This window comes from Taeniopygia guttata, chromosome 2 (genome assembly GCF_048771995.1).
Source record: "Taeniopygia guttata chromosome 2, bTaeGut7.mat, whole genome shotgun sequence".
Classification (NCBI taxonomy): Eukaryota; Metazoa; Chordata; class Aves; order Passeriformes; family Estrildidae; genus Taeniopygia; species Taeniopygia guttata.
In genome coordinates this window covers 3,781,059-3,802,787 of record NC_133026.1, presented here as the reverse complement: position 1 = coordinate 3,802,787, position 21,729 = coordinate 3,781,059, and the positions used below count along the sequence as shown (strand labels likewise).

Below are 21,729 nucleotides of genomic sequence, written 5' to 3'. Positions count from 1 at the left end.
TTGGGAATACTCTGGTCTAAGCTGTCTGTGAAGAAACACCCCTCAGATAAAAAGCTCCTTTTTTCTTCTTATTCCAAACAGATCTGTTCTTAATTGCCTGTCTCAAACACTGACATAAATTTGGCAATCATCTCTATTTCTAGAAAAATCCAAACTTCACCTTCAATTGTGGTGGATAAGCTAAAACCATGCCCAGAAAAGCTGTCTGCACAAACCCCAGCTTATCTAGTATGCAGGAAATTGGATTTTGACCCTTTTTGGGGGGCTTCTGGTGGTTTTGGGGTCTGAGTGTTCTTTGTTCACTTTACTAAGCACCAGGGTCTTTGGCATCAGCCTGAATAACATGGGATGGAGCTTGGTTTTTGGAAAGGTGACGTAGTGTGTTGGGCACCAGTTAGATTTATGTTGTGGTGGACATTTCTGAAGAAGTCCAACTGATGTATGGTTTCTCTACTCACATTTTCTCCCCCCTTTTTCCTTATTACACTCACACCATTGTGTAATTTAATTTGTTCATAATTCCCTCTATTTGTGCAGAATATTTGTTCTTTTGTTGCCATGCCTTTCTGTTTCCTCACTTGGTGGTTTTTCTATGTACAGGAAAAGTCTGTTTCTTTTATTTGTGTGTACTCCCTGTTGTTCTCTTTAATTTATTTCAGATTTTTTTTTCTTTTTTCTGTCTGAATAACTATTTTGTTGAATCACTGTGGCACCAAGTTCCAAAATATAACAAGAGAGGTTGGTAACATTTATGACAAGACAAATGGAGAGTCCCAGGATGAAAATGCAAGCGGTGAGGTGACCAACAGGTTCAACACCAATGTGGTGCCCAACCTTCTCCTCTTGAGGTACATTTAATATTAGTGTTGTTCACATGGAGGTCTTGCTTTCCTGGGGTCCTGTCTGTGGCACAGGTGAGTCAGGGATACTGAGAGGAGACTGCAGAAATCAGGGGAGCATTTTGCAATACTTCCCCAGTCTATTTTCCCACCTTCTGAAAGTTTTTCTTAGAGGGTTTCTTCCTCACCTTATCAGTACTGATACAGAGGTGGCTTGGTCATCCAGTTCCTAATTGTAGGAAGAGGTGAGTAAAAAGGGAGTTTCCTGTGGATGCTGGTGACTATTTGGGCAGCTCCATCCCATGGAGGCCAATTTTGGACACATGGAAACTCTTGCAAACTATTCACAGAGCTCTGCTTTCTCAGTTCCCTGAGGTGTGTGATGCATGTCCTGCCTGGGTCTTGGGCAGCCTCTTGGAAGGACCAAGGAAGCTGATCACTGGAGGTCTTTGTTTCAGATAATGTTTACAGTAAATAAAAAGTTCCACTGATAGGATAAAACTACAATCAACTGTTTCTTACATTAAAATTCCACTATGTCCCACTACTTAGCTAAATTTGATTTTTGATTTGTCTGTCACATTGTTCCTCATTGAAGTCCCACTCTTTACTTTTTCCCTTTTCACTGGTATGGTCCTCTTGTGTAAGTGTATCATAAAACAAAAAGGAAATAAAATTGGCTATGTGAAAAATCAAGAACATCTGATGCCTAGAAAGAATAAGAGCTTGGGTATGTCAAGCTGCAGACATCTGGGCTTTTATTTAAACTGTTTTCAGCTTTGACACTGAATCATCTTTTGAAAACCAAATATATTTTTAAAAACCCCTTATTGGCTGTCTAATACTATCCAGGTGTGTATTTGATTTTTTCCTTCTTACTGGCATATTGTCCAAATGAAAAATCCTTGAATTAATGTACAATTCAGAAGATGTTACCAGTACATTAAAGAAAGAAGAGGAAAAAAGTAGGCTCCTTTTAAACACCCATCCTTCAAGAGTTGTGCCTGGGGAATGACTTCCTGCCTCTGGAACAGATTTTCCTTGGTTTGAAGTCAGATCCCGGGATTTCCAGCTGGAGACACTCGCAGCTGTGGAGCGGGCAGGGATCCGAGAGCTCAGGGGTTAATCTGAGCCGTGTGTCCGAGCCCCGCGGAGGTAAAGCCAAGCACTGAGACCTTTTGCTCCAAGAGAGGTTCTGGCACTGCTGGGAGGTTCATTTTGTCTGCAAAACCAAGCATGTAATTTCCCTTCTCCCCTGCTGTCCCCTCTGTCCCCTCTGTCTGGCCAGTCCTGTGGCTCAGCGGCAGCAGAGTCTCCCTGGAGACAGCCAGGACAGCTGAGCTGACCTTCAACAGGGTGGTGAGAGATGCCTTTCCCTGCAGGACCTGGGCTAGGAAGCCCCCAAATTGGCTTTTTTCCTGCCAGTCAGAAGGGGAAGGCTGGGGAAAACCTGAGACGCCTCTGTGCTTGGAAGCAGAAAAGTGAATAAATGACATAAATTTAAAAAAATAAATTACAAAAAAATCATCAGCAGCATCCAAATTACATGCATTGAAAGCTTCCAGCTTACCAAAGTTTTATGGCAGATTTACACAGAGATTAAAAATGATCCCTCATGAGTGAACACCAGCTCGTGTGAGCTGTGTAAATCCAAGTGTCCGTACAGCCGCCAGACTTGGCATCCAAAACATCTCCGAGTCCACAGAGCCAGCAGAAGGGACATTTCTACTTTTTTTTTCAAAAGAAACAGAGCTACTGAAGCCTCTGGAGTGTGGATTTAGCTGTCAGTCTTATTTACTACTTTCAGCTGTTATCTGCTGCCGCTGAAGCTGAGCGTGAACAACTTACCCGCCTGCACTGATAACTTTGCTTTCTGTTTCAGCTCCAGACAGAAATCCCATCAAAGCTTTCATTCCGATCCACGCGCTGAAAGATGACACAGGAGTTAAAGAAGTGAGGCTGAAATTCCTAAGGCTCTCCTAAAGATTTTTCCAAGAATTTTAAAAAGCCTCTTAAAAACGGCGGCAGAGATCGAACGCTGTTAAGGGAGGGGAAAAGGAAAAAAAAAAAAAAAAAAAGGAAGAAAAAAACTTTGGCAGGCAAACAGTGTCTTACATCAATCTAGCAGTCAGCATCTATGTAGATGTTCTTTCCTCCTTTTGTGCAACACCCCTTTCCTCCTACAGACCACCCAAAGCCCTATAAATAATCCAAGGACTGTATTTTTCCTCCAGATTTCTCTTCAGACCTCAAAGGGAAAATACCAGGCAAAGGAAGGGAGAGAGGGAGAAGGGAAAGTGAGGAGGGGAGAGAGAGAGAGAGAAAGAGGAAAGATGGCTAGTGAATTCAGAAAGAAAATATTCTGGAGGGCAGTGGTGGCCGAATTCTTGGCCATGAGCCTTTTCATTTTTATCAGCATTGGCTCGGCTCTGGGCTTCAACTTCCCCGTGGTGGCCAACAAAACATCAACGAGGTCTCAGGACAACGTGAAGGTTTCTCTGGCTTTTGGGTTATCCATCGCTACCATGGCGCAGAGCGTGGGCCACATCAGCGGGGCGCACCTGAACCCCGCTGTCACCCTGGGGCTGCTGCTCAGCTGCCAGATCAGCATCTTCAAGGCGCTCATGTACATCCTCGCCCAGTGCCTGGGGGCAGTGGTGGCCACAGCCATTCTCTCCGGAGTCACCTCCTCTCTCCCAGGAAACTCCCTGGGGCTTAATGCTGTAAGTAGAAACTTTGAATTCCTCCATTATTTTCTTTTTATTTTAGAGTAGAAATGTATCAGCTGTCATCTACTAAAGATGTGGGGGTTCTGTTGTGTTGGTGACCTCGAAGAGCCTGACTGTTTATTGTAGGAGAGAATCCAGTCCTGACTGATAACCAGGATGTCATAGGGATGGTCCTTCCTCCCCTTATGTTGGAGCTTTAGGACATTCTGGTCATGATCAGTTTTGCTTATGTTCAGTTTTGTACATCCAGGTTGCTGCAAGGAGCCAATTTAACACTGAATTGACTGACAGTTTTATGACCTTTCATGGTTCTGAGGGTCTCTAAGGTGACATGTTGATTAATGTGCATACACCAGTGTTGTTTTGTCTTCTGTGAGTGTGGTTCATTTTCAGTACTTAATTAATGGTTTGTGTCTACTGGTGATGGCTGTAGTGAAAACTCACGGGAGCAGAGAGGTGTGCAGCAAGAGAAATCCCATCCCCAAAGGTGTGGGCAGTACCTGTTGCATTAGGCAGAGTGCTCAGATCTTTCTTGGCAGAATCCCAGCTGCCCTTTCTGTGCATTTCTGAGAAAAAATTGGACAAATCCTGAATTGTCATGTGTAAACTGGAGGAAAATGTGAGGCAGCTACAGGTAACTGGGGTGTAGGTTCCAGCTCTCTCCCAGGCAGATGCTCTCATCATTCTGCCTAAAAACTGCCTGGCCACAACTCCTCCTCCTTAAAATGTCATTTTGCTGTTTTTGTTGCAGGATAATAGGAGAAAAAAAAAAAAAAAAAAAAAAAAAGGTAAATACACTTTTAAACTTGAAATCATCCCACTGTCAGAGGCAGTGCTACAGCCACTGCAGGACACACAGTGCTATAAATGGAAATTCCTCCTGGTCACTTACTTGACCTGATCTCTTAAGAACAAGTATTTCACATATTTTCCTTGGCCCCTTTTTTTTTTCAGATTATTCCTGACTGCAGTTTGTAAATTGAGCTAATTTGAAATCTTCTGTCCATTTGTATTCATAGCAGTATTTGGGACATAAAGCTGCAAATGCAACATCTCTTCTGAAATAACTTAAGCAAAAGAGCAATATGGTTTTGCATATTGTAATTTGACATTGCAGTTAATTGAGAACATGAGTCAAGTTTTCAAAACAGAATAAAAATCTGATATTAAGGTGATTCCTGGGCAGCTCAGTATCATCCATCCTTGTGCTTCTCTGTGAGTTGGCTGCTCACCTCCCTCTCTCCTGGTGCCTGCAGCTATTCCATCCTGCCAGCGCTTTGGAAATTTTGATGGATTAACTCAAAACATTTTGGGGAAGAAGAGCAAATAATTTTATTGACTCCAGAAGGCTCTGGCTGCGAGAGTGATACATGATCTTTTCCTCTGAAACCACTGACAGAGGGAACAGCTCAACCACATGGGACAGGGTGTCCGCCCAAGTGGTTTCCTCGAGAGGTCCAACTGCCATTAAACACGGGAGGTCTGGTTTTGGTAGCACTTAAGCTTGGTTTTTTTCCTTTTGCTTCCATAAAATCCTGATGACTGGTTCCTTCCTCTAACCAAAGCACTAAACCTGGCCATTTGTGAAGGGGGGTGAAGCTCTTCTTACCCCTCAGTCTGTAACTCCTCAAGCTACAAAGGCAAAACCAGGCAGGGATAAGTCTCCATCACATAAATTTTACAAATTGATCAGCAATTTCTGTGCAATGGAATAACACAGAATATAGTTTCTAAAAGCTCTGGTCTCACTGCTTGTCATTGGGAAATATTCAGAATTTTCTTACTTTTTCCTTTCACATCCACTTATAAATGTTCTGGCTGGAGGAGCAGTGGGGAGATGCCCCTGGGGACAGTGAGGGCAGCAGCTGTTCTTCTGCCTTGTGACAGAAAGTTAGGGAGGAAAGGAAAGGAAAGGAAAGGAAAGGAAAGGAAAGGAAAGGAAAGGAAAGGAAAGGAAAGGAAAGGAAAGGAAAGGAAAGGAAAGGAAAGGAAAGGAAAGGAAAGGAAAGGAAAGGAAAGGAAAGGAAAGGAAAGGAAAGGAAAGGAAAGGAAAGGAAAGGAAAGGAAAGGAAAGGAAAGGAAAGGAAAGGAAAGGAAAGGAAAGGAAAGGAAAGGAAAGGAAAGGAAAGGAAAGGAAAGGAAAGGAAAGGAAAGGAAAGGAAAGGAAAGGAAAGGAAAGGAAAGGAAAGGAAAGGAAAGGAAAGGAAAGGAAAGGAAAGGAAAGGAAAGGAAAGGAAAGGAAAGGAAAGGAAAGGAAAGGAAAGGAAAGGAATTTCCCAGTGGCAAGCCTGGAGTGCCTGGGGAGGGGAGGGCTGAGAGGGGGGGTTTGAGCCCAAAGCATGGGGGAGCAGCAGCAGAGGGGCTGTGCTAGTGCAGAGTTGACCTCAACGGGGCAAATCCTGAAACCACAGCACCGAGGTGCCTCCTTCAGCAAGGAGCTGGCAAGGAGAAACCACAGAGCTGCTTTTATTGTTATGGTTTTTAACCTGAGGACAAGAAGAGGACGCTCAGATCTGGCATGCCTGCCAGCTGCTCTGTCTTCTGGCCCTTCTTGTGGATAATGAGGTGTGGATTCCCTGCTCAGAATAGGAATAAAAAGGAAGACAGTGCTGCTTGTTTGACATGGCTGGGAAGAGGGTCTGGATGTGTGTGGATTTGTCCTCTGTTCTGACCCTGCTGTGCTCTTGGAGAGGTGTTTTTTACAGGAAAAATGTGGTGGGGGCAGTGTAATGGAGTGAGTGGCCATCCAGTGTTCCCAGTGGATCCTGGGTGGGGTTGCATGCCTGACCTTGGATTTCTCCTGCCTGGCTGCAGGTCCTGCACTGAGGGACCAAGCTGAGAACCCATTTCCCCTGTCTGATCTCTCATCCACAGAGAATGAGGGACAAAGAGAGGCACTTCAGCTTTCAGATCTGTTGAGTTGCTCCCAGAGACACCCAGCTGCTCTTTGCCATGCTGAGGCTCCAGGCTTGGAAGCCTCTGCTAAGAATCCAAAATTAAGTGGGACAAATCTGTGTCTTTCTCATTGCACAAAGGGAAGAAAGAAACACAATCAAATGAAGCACAAAACCCAGCCATGGACAGTGCAAGGCTGAGGAGAAAGAAAGGAGGATGAAAATGCAGGATGTTCCTTTAACGTGTTCGGTATTAAGGTCTGGTTTACACTAAGACAAGCAAACCAGTCACACATTAGCATTTTGATCCAAACTTTGCTTAAGTCAACAGACTTATTTTTAGTTACTTTGGCTGGTCCTACGTAAGACATTTTGGACAGCACTCAGAGATGTATTTAGATTACTGAATCCTTTTAAGACACTTAACTTACAATATATTTTAGTAATGGTGTGGGTTCCAAAGTAAAAAGTTTGAGAATTGGAGAAGCTGGAAGAGGAGTATGTAGTGTGTTTGCCTTTCTAAAAATTTAAATATTTTTCCTTACATCATCTTGTATCTTTTTTTTTTTGGAAATTGAACTACTACACGTTACAAATTTCCATTAGGTAAAGCTGCAAGGATAGAGAATACCAGATCCAAAATGCACTCATCTGCCAGCAGAGCTGGGTATTGTCTGGTGAGGACAGATCTGGAGTTTGGATAATGGAACAAACTACTCAGCACAGGCAGTTAATGACCAACAAAGAGCTCAGGCAGGGAAGAGGGGAGAGAAGAGACTTCTGTACTGTAAAGTAACACAATATTTGCTGTTAAACAATGTTTAACTGGAGAACTTTTAGCAAACTTCTAAAAACATGGCCAGAAAATTTCTGTAGCTTGTTATTTTTTAATGTCTATTTCTCTATCTAACTATCTATCTATAAAATAACCTGAGCTAAATATATAGGTATATATAAATAGGATTTTGTGACAAATGCAGACACCACTCCACAGTTTTCACAATTTCATAGTTTTCTGTATTTTGAAATAGTGATGAGAGTTCCAGGAAATATGTCCCCTAACTCTTGGGGCTATAATTTGGAAACTATTTGAAAACTCTTCATTCGAGTTTATGATGAAAGATATTATTTTAAAAGTTAGAAGTGGATCAAAAATTGTAGGCAAGAAAAACAGACCTGAAGGTAACGTTGCTCGGGTAGATAAAGGGAAAAGAAAAACAACCAAGAATAACAAATAGGAGGGCTTGGGTTTAGAAAACACCCAGTGGACTGATAAATGTTGTTTGTGTAACTAAGGAGCTCTCTGGAAAAGCCAGAGGAGATCTGTGGTCAGTGGATTCAGAGGTCATTTTAAGACAGGTGAATATTCATATGGATACTATTCCTGGAGCATGGAAAGCTACTTGTTGCTGGAACACCCTTTGAATTTCTGCTGTGACTGGCTGTGTCTCTGCTGCTCCCTGGGGCTCCCCAAACCAGGATCAGCCATGGCAGAGCTGGTGCACACAAGGGTGCCATGTCCTTTGGGGATAAACACCCCATGTCCAGCTCTAGAGTCCTCAAGGGCAGGGAAAAAGGTGGCCTTTGCTGTCTTTGACTCCTCATACCAGGCCAGGATCTGCTGCTTTGACCTTCCAGCCTCACCAAAGGCACACCACAGAACCACAGAATTGTGGAACAGTTTGGGTTGGAAGACACCTTAAAGATCCAATCCCCTGCCATGGGCAGGGACACCTTCTTAGGAGACCAGGTTGCTCCGTGCCCCATCCAACCTGTCCTTGGACATTTCCAGGGGTGGGAAGGAGTCTTCTTTCCATAACTACTCCCAGGATGTGCCCCACTGAGATCAGCTCTGCACGAGCACAGCCCCTCTGCTGCTGCTCCCCTTAGCTGGATTGTGATCCAGCAGCATCAGAGCAATTGGAACCTCAATGCTGGAGATTTTTAGGCTTTTTTTTCCTTTACTGTCTACATGCTCCAGTCTTATTCTGCTACTTGGGGAAGATGAACAATCTTTTGTCTCCAGGAGCGTGGAGCACAGGATGTGATAATATGTGGACCCTTATCATTTGCAGATGATCTTGTCTCTAAGGGCATTCATGCTGATGAGTTTTCTCCTAGCAAATTCCCAATTTGCATTTCCAGTACAAACATAATGTTGCACCAGCACTGGGAATTCCCTTTTGTGTAGTTGAGACCTGCCACACCTTTTACTGGTGTTTGCGGGTCAGCACTGAAGTGTTTCTTACTGATATTCCCCATTGGATGCTTCCCATCTTTTAGAAACTTGTCTCAGAGGGGATTCCCCATGGGAATCACCACACTCCCCACGTTTGGTCCACACCAGTGGCCTTCTCACCATGGGGAGCAGGACTTGCCTGGTTGCCCTGGATGACTCAGTGTTTGCCTTGTGATTTCCCTGTCTCCTCGTGCCCGCACCCTCCGAGCCTGTTCTCCAACCTCCAATTAAACAAAGCCGGCTCGAGTTGGAAGAACATCCAAAATAAACTGAGAGCTTGACAGTGTGAGGGGACAACTGAGTAAGTGATGCTGCTTTTCCTCTGAGTCACCGTGGAAAATTGCAGCTCCAGAGGTGCTGCTGGGTGGACAAGACACGCAGCTGAGATCTTGACCTTTAACGCTTATTGAAAAATCCTTGGGTGCCTTTATTTTTTTCAATGCAAATAATATTTTGTGCCTTTCTGAAGTCTAGGAGAGTGAGGAGCTTCATTCTCTCTGTCTCTGCCCTCTGCCCTGCCTATTATTGACACAGGTTAGGCTTCTCCTGCCAACTTTGCCTCTGCTGGGACGTCTGCATGCTTGAGGACACAAACATTCACGAGGGGCCAAAAGCTGCTGCCTTTCTAAAATGAGCAAAATGGTTCCGGTACATGACATTGATCTGGGATTTTTATTTCTTAACAAAGCCTGTCACAACAATAGCTCATTGTTCACTGTCAGTTTTTGCAGCAGAGGGCTTTTAAGGCTTGCCAGCATTGTACTGAGAGGCCCAGGCAGGGCAGGTGGGACACAGGAAAGGCACCTGCTCAAAACTGGCCACGGTCTTGGCCTCTTTTTAATGAGTTCACACAGTGACATCAGAAACATCTGGGCTGAGATGTAAACCTGATGGTTATCACCCATCCCCCAGAGAATCTGGGGTTATGGCTGTAATCCTTATCTCAGATCTCAGAGCTTTTTATCTGATTTCCATTTCCATGAAGATTTGCTTAGCGCCTCTCTGATAGTAGAGCCGTATCCCGGGATTTTGGCAGGGAGCACGGAGGGATGCAGCAGCACAGCTTTTTATGGGAGGAAAGGAGAGGCCCTTGGTGCTCATCCTCCTGCATCCCTGTCCCTTTGTGCTAGAACAGAGGAGATCAAAGTGGGTTTTATGTCAGTGGATCCAAGATGATCATTTGGAAAATGCTCTGCAGGCCTCAAACTAAATGTTCTCTTCATTTATTTCTACTTAGAAATGGTAGATTCCTGAAAAGGGTGCACAGGGATGTTTAAAACAATGAGTTGCCATAGATCTAAAAACATTATTAATTTGGTAATTAGTTAATATTGTAATACAAGTGGAGTGGGATTTTCAGAGAATGTTTTTTTCTGTGTTAGATCAACTGTCAAACTAAGTAGGATTTAAATAAAATTCATTTTGCCACCAGCCTTCCTGAATGGTCAATAAACCATTAAAATTGGTTTCCTTTCCACAGAGTTCTCTGATTACACCAAATATATCTGGGTGTTCTGTGTATTATGTGTTTTCACACCCCCAAACACAATCACACACCAGAGGCAGATGGACACAAAGATTCTTCAGATGAGATAAACCCAAATTTCGATTCTTAATTTAAATTAATTGGAAAGTTTAAAAAGTATCTATTACAGGTGTGGGTTCTGAACCAAGATCTGACATGGCAAGGACCACACCCTGAGAACAAATGGAAATGTCCACAGCAAGAGAATTAATATTATGGATTAAATCTGGTTAAAGTGGTGCAACGGTAAGGAAAAAAAAAAAAAGAACACAAAAAACCCAGGGTTTTTGCAGCAGGGCATGTGGGTTTTAGCAGTTAATGTAAACCTTCAGGGAGCTGAGAATAAAATTTCTTTAATCTGAGAATACTAAAAACTATCACTGTCTATATAAATATTTTTAAGTGGAGCATTTTTAAGACAAGTATACCAAACCACATCACAAGTACTAAAGGAAGAAAAGATAGCCCCTGAAAAATTTCCTGTTTGTCTCCAGAGGAAATTGCCTGTTTTCTTTAGGGCAGTGGTACATTTTTGCTTATTTGTCTATTCTACAGCTTAATCAAGAGAATTCAATAACAGAGGGGTCTTTACCTGGCTCCACAATTGTCTCCTGGAGGTTTTTCTGGCCTGGTTGGGAACATCCTGAGCCTTGAGTATTTATTAATGTGTAATTGATGGGAAAATGCTGATCTTCCTGGCATCCAGAGCTGGAGCTGGTGTTTGACTGCTGCAACTTCGTTGAACTGAGGAGATCTGAGGCTGAGGCACAAAGTCAACCTGTTAAATCAAATATACAGAGCCTGACAGACATCCTGGAGGAAACTATAAACAGCAGGAGGGCAAAAATGTGGCCTGAGAGCTCTGCAAGGCACAACTCATGGACTGGAAAGGAGTAAAGAAATTCTCTGTGTGCTTCCCTGGACGAGTCCTGTGCATTCCCTCTCTAGGAACCATTGGGAGGTGTCACAGAAAACTCAACTTTTCCAGGCTCTGGATGCTAATTCTGTGCCAAGTGGAGTCAATGAAGGCTTTCAAAGCAGGAGAGTAGCACGTTTCCTCACACATTTACACACACAACTCCTCCTGAGGGCATTGATGACCGTGTTTGGAATGGGTAAGGTCAGGTTTGGCCCCTTTTCATTCCTTTGTTAGGACTTCTTTCTTGATGGACAAGGTGGAGAAATGAAGGAGCTGGAATTGTCCCCCCAGTTCCTGAAATGCATTGCACAGGCTCAGAGCTGGTTTTTAACCCTATGGAAATGCCAGGTCCTCAATGCTTATTTATGACTCATAAGTTTTGAGAGCGTCTCAGATTTTCTGGAGTTTGTCTATAAATATAAAATGAATATACTTTGGTGAAATTGCCAACAACCATACTCTGATGTTTGTGTTATTCCCGTAACAACATAGAAAGGATGATCCTATTTGGCTCAAAATTCAGATATGCCCAAAATTCCCCACTGAAATACTATCTCCTTCTGGGCTGGTAATAGAGGAGATAATAAACAGCTCTGTGGTATAAATGAGTGCTTCAACTATTACAGAAAATTAACTATTTTCTTGGGTAACTATTTTTGGCTGGGTAAAGAAAAAAAAATGCAAAACCTCACAATTCCTCATCCTCTGAATAGAAGTTGTTTATTTCTCAGCAGCATTTAACAAAAAAAAAAAAAAAAAAAAAAAAAAAGTTTCTCCCAAGCAACTTTCCCAGAGGCAAAAAGTAAAAGTGCAAATAAAAAAAAAATTGTCTGTTTCTGACCAGCTGTCCTAAATGCAAGTCCTGTAGAGGAACTGAGTTTTACTGCCTGTCTTGGTCTGAGATACAAATTTTATGTGCCGTGGTTTAGTATAATAATCATTCTCCCCTCTTGCTCTCCATGGCACTAAAACACAAAGCCCTGGATAATTTCTCCTCGGCCTGCAGAGGGTGGGAGGAGGGAGCTTAGCCTCATTCCTGGAGGGTGTCTGCTGCCTAAGGAACGGAAAATATGATTTCTGCTTTGGGAATTGAATGAGTCCCCTTTAGAGCTCTTAAAGCTGTATTTATAGGAAGGATAATCTAGCAGAGGACAATATGTTTTGTCCCCAGGTTCTGCTGAATGCTTCCATTGTTGGTGCAGGATACTATCCAAAGCTAATTTATAAGCAACTTCTGAGTCCTCCTGTCATATAATTTTAAGTGAAACTCTTGAGATCTTTGCCTGTCTCTCCTTACTAAAGAAATTAGACTTTTGTACTTCCTGAATCCCCAATACTCAATTAATGGATATAGAAACATCCATTTCAGAGTGATACTGTTAAATAGCAAGAGTAGAAGTGAATAACTATAGTTAAACACCCAGGAAAGAAATCTCTGAATCAATTCTGACTATCACTCAAGGGATGGTTTATAGCTGTGGAGATGTGGGATAGACTTCCAGGAGAATAAAGGTATGTTATCAATATGGAAATCATCAAGTTCTTTTCATGACAGAGTTGGAGCTGAGGGAGTGAGAAAAGTTAAACAAAATGACAGGCAAGACAGTGGGATGTGGTTTGGAGGGAAGCAGGGAGACGAATTTCTGAGATTACATTTGTAGAACATCTCATGAAAGAACTTTGCCAACCAAACACTTAAATGATAGCTAGTTGGCATAAAAAAGAATGACTAATTTTTTAAAAGATGGGGGGATGAAGAGACAATGAACCATATAAACTATTGTGAAGAGTTTTCTTTATTCAGTAAAAGAAGGAACGTCAAAGAAGGGAAATTTTAAGCTATAAGAAGAAAATGCTGTAAGACAGCAAGAATTTACTTGAATAAAATGCTAATTTTAAGAAAAATGTCTGCCAAAGCAGACAAAAGGTAATCACTTAGGTAGGATGGTGAGGATATGCAAGGAAGAGAAGTCCCAGCCATTAAAAATGCTATGGCTTAAGTTTTCTCCCTCAAAACCACACCAGCAGGCAGGGCTTGCTCTGGTGTTTCATAAGAATGGGGAAAGCTGACATTCCCCTGCTCAAAAATAGACTTCTGCAATATGAGAGGCCTCTTTTTTATTTCTTTCCTGGAGCAATGAGAAACTAATCCCTGTTATATGAAAGGAAGCTGGGCCCTGGAAGCTCCAGTCCCAGGCTAAGGGTTTGCTGGATGAGATGGAGCTCAGCCCCATGTGATGGAGCCACCTTGCATAACAAAGTGTCTTATCCATGTAACGGGAAACAGGTTTGAACTTGATATACTTTCACTGGTAATGAGAAAAATATGAAGCCTCTAGAGAAGTACACAGTGGGGTTTACCTTGGGCCAGTTTAATTTCCTGTCCCCGTTTCTCTTCCGAAGGCGGACAACTTATAAATATCCTGTCCTAAAAAAAAAAAAATTAAAATAAAAAAAAACAAAATGAAAGAAAGCATACCATTAATTTGCCCAAATTATTGCTGTGGGAGTCAGTCAGCTAAACACGGCAGTTAAGGGCACTTCTGGGAAACCAATTCTGTAGTTCCCATCTCCTGTGTGATGTTATGGAGAGATGGAAGCGATGTGGCCACTGCCCATTTCCTAAAACATAAAGCAGGTGCTCCTCTCAACTAATTGCTCTCATGTTCATGTCTAGATATTCATGTTTTGGGGGGTTTAATACTCCTTATTTGAGTGTCTCTTGGTCCACTGTGCCTTCAGTACTTCCTTAACTTCCAATCAGTTGCATCTCAGTAGTTTTCTGAATAAGCTGTGACTTCTGTACATTTGCTGAATTCCGGTAGATTTTTATTCCATTACCTTGTTCAGACTCACAGTGAGCTGAGGGGAATGAATTATTAATTATAGGATTGTTAAGGCTGGAAATGGTGGAATTCTGCTCACAGGAGGATGCACCTCCCTTGGGGTGTCTACACGTTCTGCTTCTTGTCTGGGAGCTGTGAGGTCGAGGGAGAATTCCTCACTGCAAGCTGATGCAGCCAAGATTGATTCAGCTGATCACATAAATGTGTCCACAGACAACTCTCACACTTTGCCAATGATTCAGCCCATTTCTTATGTGTCTTTCTGGTGCTTATTCTGTCAAAACACTGACATTAGAAATGAAGTTTAGTGGAATTTTTCATGTGAACAAAAAAGGAAAAGAAGTCTGTGTAGACTCTCTTGGAGATGAATATGGGCCTATGTGTTTCATTTAACCCTTGGAGCATGTTTGGTTCCTTAAAGCATTGAATCCACTCCTTAAATGTCCCAGGTCTGAAGCCTGAAAAGCTCAGGGAGTTGCTGTGCTGTTTTCTGCCCTCTGACATTTTTTTTATGTTACCTTAATGAGCATTATTGGACCACAAAGAGGAGATGTTAAAGATTTCTCAGCAGATACATCAAGGACAGATGCAGTGTCATCTGTGACCACTGGTATGAGGTACCAGTACAGGGAAAAAGGCATTGCAGTGTGGGTTGAGGTCACTGGAAAGGGTCCTCTTCACCCCAATACTGCACTAGAAGTGGCTGTTTCAAAGCATTATTTTATCTATTTAGGACAGAAATATTGGTCACCTTGTATTTTGGATAGTCTCAGTAGCAGAATGGCAGATGTTAAGAACAGCTGTTGATTTTTAGTCAGGTCTCTAATGTGTGGTACTGCTTCCTACTAAATTCAGATTAAGCTTTAGACAGCCCTTCAGCTTCTGGAGTCTGGTATTCTACAAAATATTCTACAAAAGTTCAAGATTTCCTTAAAAACCTGAATAACATACAGAAAATACAGGCAAAGGTTGACAAACTCGTGTTGGTTGTGCCTCCCTTGTGCTGTCAAGAGCTTAAACCAGGAGATTCAAAAGGTGCAAAAGGTTATCTGGGTAAGAATTGCAAATCCTATGTGTATGAGGATGATATAAGCATAAACATAAACATAAATAGTTTAAATAAATATATATAAATATGCACATGTACATGTACATTTTAAGTTGACAGAAGGGAAGGTACCTTCCTATTCCCTTTCTCAAGCTTTTCTGGGGTATTCTTGAACACTGGTGCTGTTCCATATGTACCATGAATGGCCCAGGCTGCTGCTGCAGTGATAATTTACCCTTGATGAGGAGGAAAATAAATACTCTCTTATCCTACCCTTGCACAATGCAGATCCACAGACCTCAGCAAAGCAGGACATCCAAAATTTGCCTGGGTTTGTCCCATTTTGGAGCACGGCCCAGAGTCCTTGCTTTCACAGTAGAATTTTAATGTTCCTGGCAGGCTGTGTAAAATTACCCGGCTGGAGGAAAGCAAAAGGTTTCCTATGATATTTCCAGGTTTTCTTTGATTCCACACAGCCCATCAATAAATGTTGATTAGCAGGGAGAATGACCTCAAGTCACGTCAGCTGTAGGATGTGTTTTTCCTGGAGGGAAAGGAAGAATATGATTTCCGTCTCTTGAAGATAAGGATTATCACAGGTTTTGAAAGAATCATTTTACTCTTATTGTCTTTTATAGAAGCCCTTCAAGGGAAGGGAAAGGCCAATGGCTGGCCAGTGTTTAATCTTTTAAAATGTCAAGGCTTTGTCAAATGCTAACCTTGATGAGTCAGACCTCAGCTCTGGGTTCTCTGGGGTTGCATTATGATAGAAAAGAATTTGGTTTCTTATCTGCTTTTGGGCATGTGCACATCAGTCACCTGGCTTTTAGGTTTGGCCATTCGGCCTTCCAAATGTAAGATAAGATTTTCCAGAGGGTATATAGTCCAGATTCTTAAACTGGTTTTGATACAAGGAAACTCACAGGAAGCCTAATTTGTTGAGAGACAAAAATCCTACTTTTTCTACAGTGAAAAAAAAGCGTTTCTTTTAAAAATTTACAAAAGAAATAAAATATAAATTCAGAGATATCAAGCATGAATTTCAGGATCCTGAAATTTTCAGTGCATCTTACATGGATGCATTTATGTCAGACTCACACTTCTCACATGTAAGTCCTAATAATGATGAAGATTTCATTAATGGATTTCAGTTTCTACTCTGTGGATGCTGAAGGAATCAAAATACTCATCCTATCAACTAGAATTCCCTTCTATTTGTGGACAAACCATTTCCAACTCAGAGGATATTGCTCCTGCATGTTAAAGAACAAGCTATAAAAATACAGTATTAGTGATTCAGAACAGCAGGATTCAAAAATCACGTTTATTCTGAGGAAAGACTCAAATTACTTTTTTTTCATTGCTTAGGAATTTGATATTAAACTTTGTTAAAGAGAAGAAACAAGAAATGTGAACAGCACCTGTGGAAAGTGAAGTAGTTCAGTTAACGATCTTTAAGGTTTTTCAAATATTAACTTTGGGGAAATTAGGCCATATATCACCAAATCAGATTAATAGCAGGATTTCCTGTGGTTTCATTGTTCTGGACAGGTCACAATAACATGTAATTATGTTTTTTTGCCACGAATGACCCAGCAGTTTTTAATACAGGGGCTCTGACAGATGTGATAACCCACTGATAGCACAAATTAATATAAGTTTTGCAGAGTTTGCTTCCTACCCTGAGTCACATTCTCAGTTCTCTGGCCTGTGGCCAAGCTCATGTTTCATCCCATCCATGCAAGTGAGTTATTTCTGCTTTACATCAAGTTATTCAGCTCAGTAACAGACCTGCCTTGACGTAGTGAAGACATCACTGAATACAGCAATTAAAAGCAGAACTCAAAACTTGTTATAACATCAAATGATTTACCTCCATGGTTTCTTGTTAGGCACAAGTTTTTAGCAGTACTCCTGAAATACGACAGCATTTCTGCTCTGTAATGTCCATTTCTGTGAATCACCATGGTTTCAATATGCTCTACAGCATTTCTAAGAAACTCTACAAATTTCATGACTAATAATTACATTGGAATATTTATCCCTGACTGTTTCAGTTTTTCTAGATAATCCACTTCAGTAGGAAATTGAAGCACTCCTATCAGCCCCTTGGGATTCCTTAACTGGGGATGTTTTTAATGTATCCCAAAGAAGTTAAATAAGCTTCAGTTTGAGTCTAAGGCACCAAAAAGTAGTTCAGCTGTGAGTTAGGTATCTAAGCTCTTTGTAGTCAAATGAGATCTATTAAAAAAAAAAAAGAGCTTTCAAATTATCCTTTTCATTTCATCAGATGAATCATTGACTACATCATTGGCTACACCATTATCTGTGCAAATTAGAAATACATTGACTAAATATTAATATCTTGAGATGTTTTATGTACTTTTGGTATTCTGTCACATCTACCAGTCCCCCATGAACTCCGTGGAAATCTCAGGGTATTTCCTGTGGCATATTAATTTACCATAAAGGTGGAACGTTAATATCTTAATATTAATGTCTAAGTCCCTGAAGCAATGAGTGACTGGCCTAAGGCACCACAGTTCACTTCTGAAAAGTAAACTCTGCTGAAGGTTTCTCTCTGGCTGATTAGTTTTTCACACATAGATCAATTCCACTCTCACTGTGCCCAGTGGCTGAGCGTTCACATTGGCTGAAGCAGAAACCACTCACCCACGTTGAATCTAAAAAAGCTGCTTATGCCTAGGCTTGAGTAGAGCAGGGAGGGTTTTAAAACTAACTTTTCTTCAATTTTTTCTATTTTTTCCTATTTTTCCCCGCTGTGAATCAAAAGGAACGCCAGGAGGGAAATGGATGTGCAGGTCTGCATTTTCATATTGAGGAAATAGATACTGCAGAGCTTTGTTACACTGCTTGAAGTAATGCAGGATTATGAAATAACATTTCCCTTCTTGTCTCCATGCAGCTTTCAGAGGGAATCAATGCAGGCCAAGGGCTGGGAATTGAAATCATTGCCACCTTCCAGCTGGTGCTGTGTGTCCTGGCCACCACAGACCGGAGAAGGAATGACGTCTCAGGATCAGCACCTTTGGCCATCGGTCTCTCCGTTGCCTTGGGCCATCTTCTTGCTGTGAGTTTTAGCCCTCAGAGGTTATATCTGCCATATCCCATCTCAGGATGGGCCAGTGAAGGCAGGGAAGTGATGGGGAAGCTTCATCTGTGCCTCACCTCTGGTTCTCTTTCCACTCCTAGATTGATTACACCGGTTGTGGAATTAACCCAGCCAGATCTTTTGGCTCAGCGCTCATTGCCAACAACTTTGAAAATCACTGGGTAAGTTGAGTAAATTTATTTAACTCACAAGAGGCCCTGAAAACACATAGCCTACAAGATCAGAAACATTACAACATGTATCATTAGGACCAAGTCAGAGAGTTGGCATTTCCATTTCATCTAACAAAGAATATTCTCCTTTAAATCCTGACCACCCTCAGGCAAACAAAAACACCTCAGGCTCATTCAGTCTCTGTGCTCAAAGTAATACAGTAGATTTTCTTTGGTGATTCCTCTTTATATTTATTTATTACAAACATTTTAATTGTTTACGCATTATTATACAGAATCCTGTACTGTGTATTTATTGTTTAAACTAAGTTTGTAAAGTGCTACTGCTTAATCTGGTAAAACCAGATATAAACTGAAATGGATTGTCCAATATTTAAGAGCTAATAAGATGTTCAGCATCTTAAAGCTGAGTGTTTCCTTATGTGTTTTCAAGGATAAGTGCTCTGGAAACACTATAAATTTTAGATTATTCCTTGTGTCTAAATGTGGTTAAAATGAGGTTCTTCATAAAAATTTACTTATTTCACCAAAGCTCAATAAAGAAGGCTGATATAGAGATGTAAATGAGCATGTGTTCTTGAATATATAAAATGGGGCTTGTTCCAACTCTGCTACTCATGATTTTGGCAGCCAGTTGCATAGGCACAGGTGGAAATTTAGTGGTAATACAATGGGGTTGTGAAAATTTTGCATACAGATTCCATTTTCATCTAAAGAGTAAAACATAAAAGGAGGACCCTGGGGAAATTTTGGCAGTGTCTACCACTTGAGCATTATTGTTAGGACACTAAAGGGAAGTGATAAGTAAGGAGCTGATATTTTCAGAATCTAATAGGAAAATTATTATCCTTTGTAGAGACAGAAGAAGATAGAGGTAATAATTTGTGCTAAACTACTGATATTGATGACTAAGAGAAAGAGTTTCCAGACTCAGTAGTGCTTTGGCCCTGCAAAGTCTTCAATATCTTCTGTTATTTCTAACAAAATCAGCTTGTCTGCTAAAATCCTTTTATTATCTCTCCTTCTAAATTTTAATTTTCTTAAGTGGTTAGGCCAGTTTAATCACAGCAATATCACCAGCTAAGCAGCATCTAGGGTCAAATAAAGCCCCTAATCAAGTCCTTGTTAATTATTACTTTCAAATTCACCTATCACTGTAATTTAATAGGAAAATGGAAACTAATGCCCTGTTGTTTTAGAAATTATGCTCCCCTGCCAACTCTATCTGGAGCAGCAGAGATGTTTCAGCAGTAGGTAACTGATTTTAAATATCACAACTTGACAATATAATCACAATTATTCACCTCTGGGTCTATCACCAACTCATGGTGACAAATTCCTGGTTTTATGCCACGTGGTCAAGTAAACATTCAGGTAGACAAGCTGCAAATTTCACCGTGAAAATCCTCAGAGGAGCTGCAAATTCAGAAATACCTGATGCAATGGCTTGGATTTGTATTCCAGATTTTCTGGGTTGGCCCAATCATTGGAGGAGCGAGTGCTGCCCTGATTTATGACTTCATCCTGGCGCCCAGAACCAGCGACCTCACCGACCGCATGAAGGTGTGGACCAGTGGCCAAGTAGAAGAGTATGACCTGGAAGGGGAAGATATGAACTCCCGGGTTGAAATGAAGCCAAAATAAAGAAGGGCATGGAGAGAGGGAAAAAAAAAAGTAAAAAAAAAAAAATGCAGCACATTGGTTTCCGAAGGTTTTATCAGTGTTATAGACTCTTTGTAAACCAGCAAGCAGTACTTTGTTTTTTTAATTCAATACAGTTTTTCTGTTGTTTTTTTTTTTAACCCCAATCCTAATAGCATTTTTTATATCTGGGGTTTTTCAATTACAGAGTCTTTAGGTTGAGAAGTCATGACCTAAACAAATTGGGGTGAAATTTAACCTTTCCCTTTGTACCACCCAATTTTGAGGTGTATTTAGCATGGGGGGTTCTCCCACCACATAACTCAGTAATTACAAATAGTTCCAATGACCAGTTTGTTACCTGAAAGAATAGTTATTGATGAGAGAGAATCATCTATACCAATAACAGAGGCCTTACATTTGAAAAAAGAGTATTTATACAAAAATGCAAGGCTGGCATCTAATGCCAGCAATGAATGGGGAAAAAAAAAAAAACAGTCTTAAATCAGCATCCAAAAGCATCTTTTGGAAAGATTAATCTTTTCTAAAGATTAGTTGCTATGCAAAATTACCCATAATTTCCTAAATGATTGATCATCTTTGAGAAAGAGGGCCAGAAAAGTTAGGCAGTGTAAGAATTTCCAGAGTCACAGAATCTTTCAGACTTTCTAGTGTTTCATTCTCCCTGAATCTCCATCCAGCTGCTTGTGAGGGGTGAATATATGTGACCAAAAAAAAAAAAAAAAATAGATATATTAACTCCTGGGAAGTAATAACTAGAATTCAAATTGGAGAGTAGCAACAATGGCAACAAGAGCGATGTGGTGCCAGTGTGTAAACAGGATCTGATGGTTCCTGTGACTACTCTGCTTTTGTTCACCTTGTAAAATTCATCATGTGATTTAAAGCAAAACAAGGAGAAAAGAAGTCCCCTTTCTCTCTGACCCTGTTTCAATAGCCAGCGCTGTGGCATTCAGGGACCACAAACAGATGAACACACGGTGTATTTTCTAATGAGGGTCAAACACATACATGTAAGTCCATTTTGGGGGTGGTTGCTTTGGTTTTTTATATATATATATATATATATATAAATGTTTATATATATGTTTTATACAGAAAGCCTAGTGTACTGTTTTGTAAGAAAATAAGAGCATAAAGACAAGTGGAAAGAATTGCAGCAGTGCTTAGCAAAATAAATGACACTGGAAAAAAGAAAGAAAATTAACACCCTAAATGACATGGAAGATTATTTTCTGTTTAAATTTGTGTGTGTGTGTGCTACTTATGATTTCTTAAGTAACTCAAAGCATTAGCTGGTCTTACCTACTAACTATAGAATATAGTTAAAGCAGACACGTGCTGATATACTTGTTCTGCACTAAGCAATTTTCCATAAGAAATGAAGCCCAGAGGAACTGATGGAAAATCAGCACACTCCAGCATTCAGCAAAACCTCCCAGAGGTAATGGGATGGATTCTCCTCTCTGAGAGACAGTGTGGGACTGGGAGGTGAGATAGGATTGACATAGGAATCTGTATGGGTTGGACCATTTCATCAGTTTGAGCAGATGGACAATGAAAAAAGAATAAAAATGAAAATCACCAGCAAAAATAAACCAGAATATATTTTATCTTTCTTGTCTACATTTGGTGTGCTATCCCATGTATTGCCTATGTACATAGAGCATGATTGGATTTTGGGGTGGTTTAAAAATAAACAAAATCAGTTGTGCTAACATA

At 41.0% G+C, this 21,729-nt stretch overlaps 1 protein-coding gene and 1 long non-coding RNA gene across 2 annotated transcripts in view; one reads left to right on the top strand and one right to left on the bottom strand.

Moving 5' to 3' along the window:
* LOC140682566 (uncharacterized) overlaps nt 1-2,805 on the bottom strand; it is an 11,977-nt gene extending 9,172 nt beyond the window's left edge. Inside the window, exon 1 of the long non-coding RNA XR_012054400.1 lies at nt 2,688-2,805. This is a non-coding gene — a long non-coding RNA (uncharacterized lncRNA). The remainder of the gene's footprint in view (nt 1-2,687) is intronic.
* Nucleotides 2,133-21,729, top strand: AQP1 (aquaporin 1 (Colton blood group)). Its single transcript, XM_002196228.7, has 4 exons — nt 2,133-3,562; nt 17,966-18,130; nt 18,253-18,333; nt 19,810-21,729. Exons 1-4 carry the CDS (start codon nt 3,173-3,175, stop codon nt 19,987-19,989), a joined length of 816 nt encoding a protein of 271 aa, XP_002196264.1. The 5' UTR covers nt 2,133-3,172; the 3' UTR covers nt 19,990-21,729.

Excerpts from the sequence above, each read along its gene's own strand:
- AQP1 (XM_002196228.7), top strand. The coding sequence starts at position 3,173 with ATGGCTAGTGAATTCAGAAAGAAAATATTCTGGAGGGCAGTGGTGGCC. Across the intron at positions 3,563-17,965 it reads ACTCCCTGGGGCTTAATGCT|CTTTCAGAGGGAATCAATGC; the intron begins GTAAGTAGAAAC and ends GTCTCCATGCAG. Across the intron at positions 18,131-18,252 it reads CCTTGGGCCATCTTCTTGCT|ATTGATTACACCGGTTGTGG; the intron begins GTGAGTTTTAGC and ends TTCCACTCCTAG.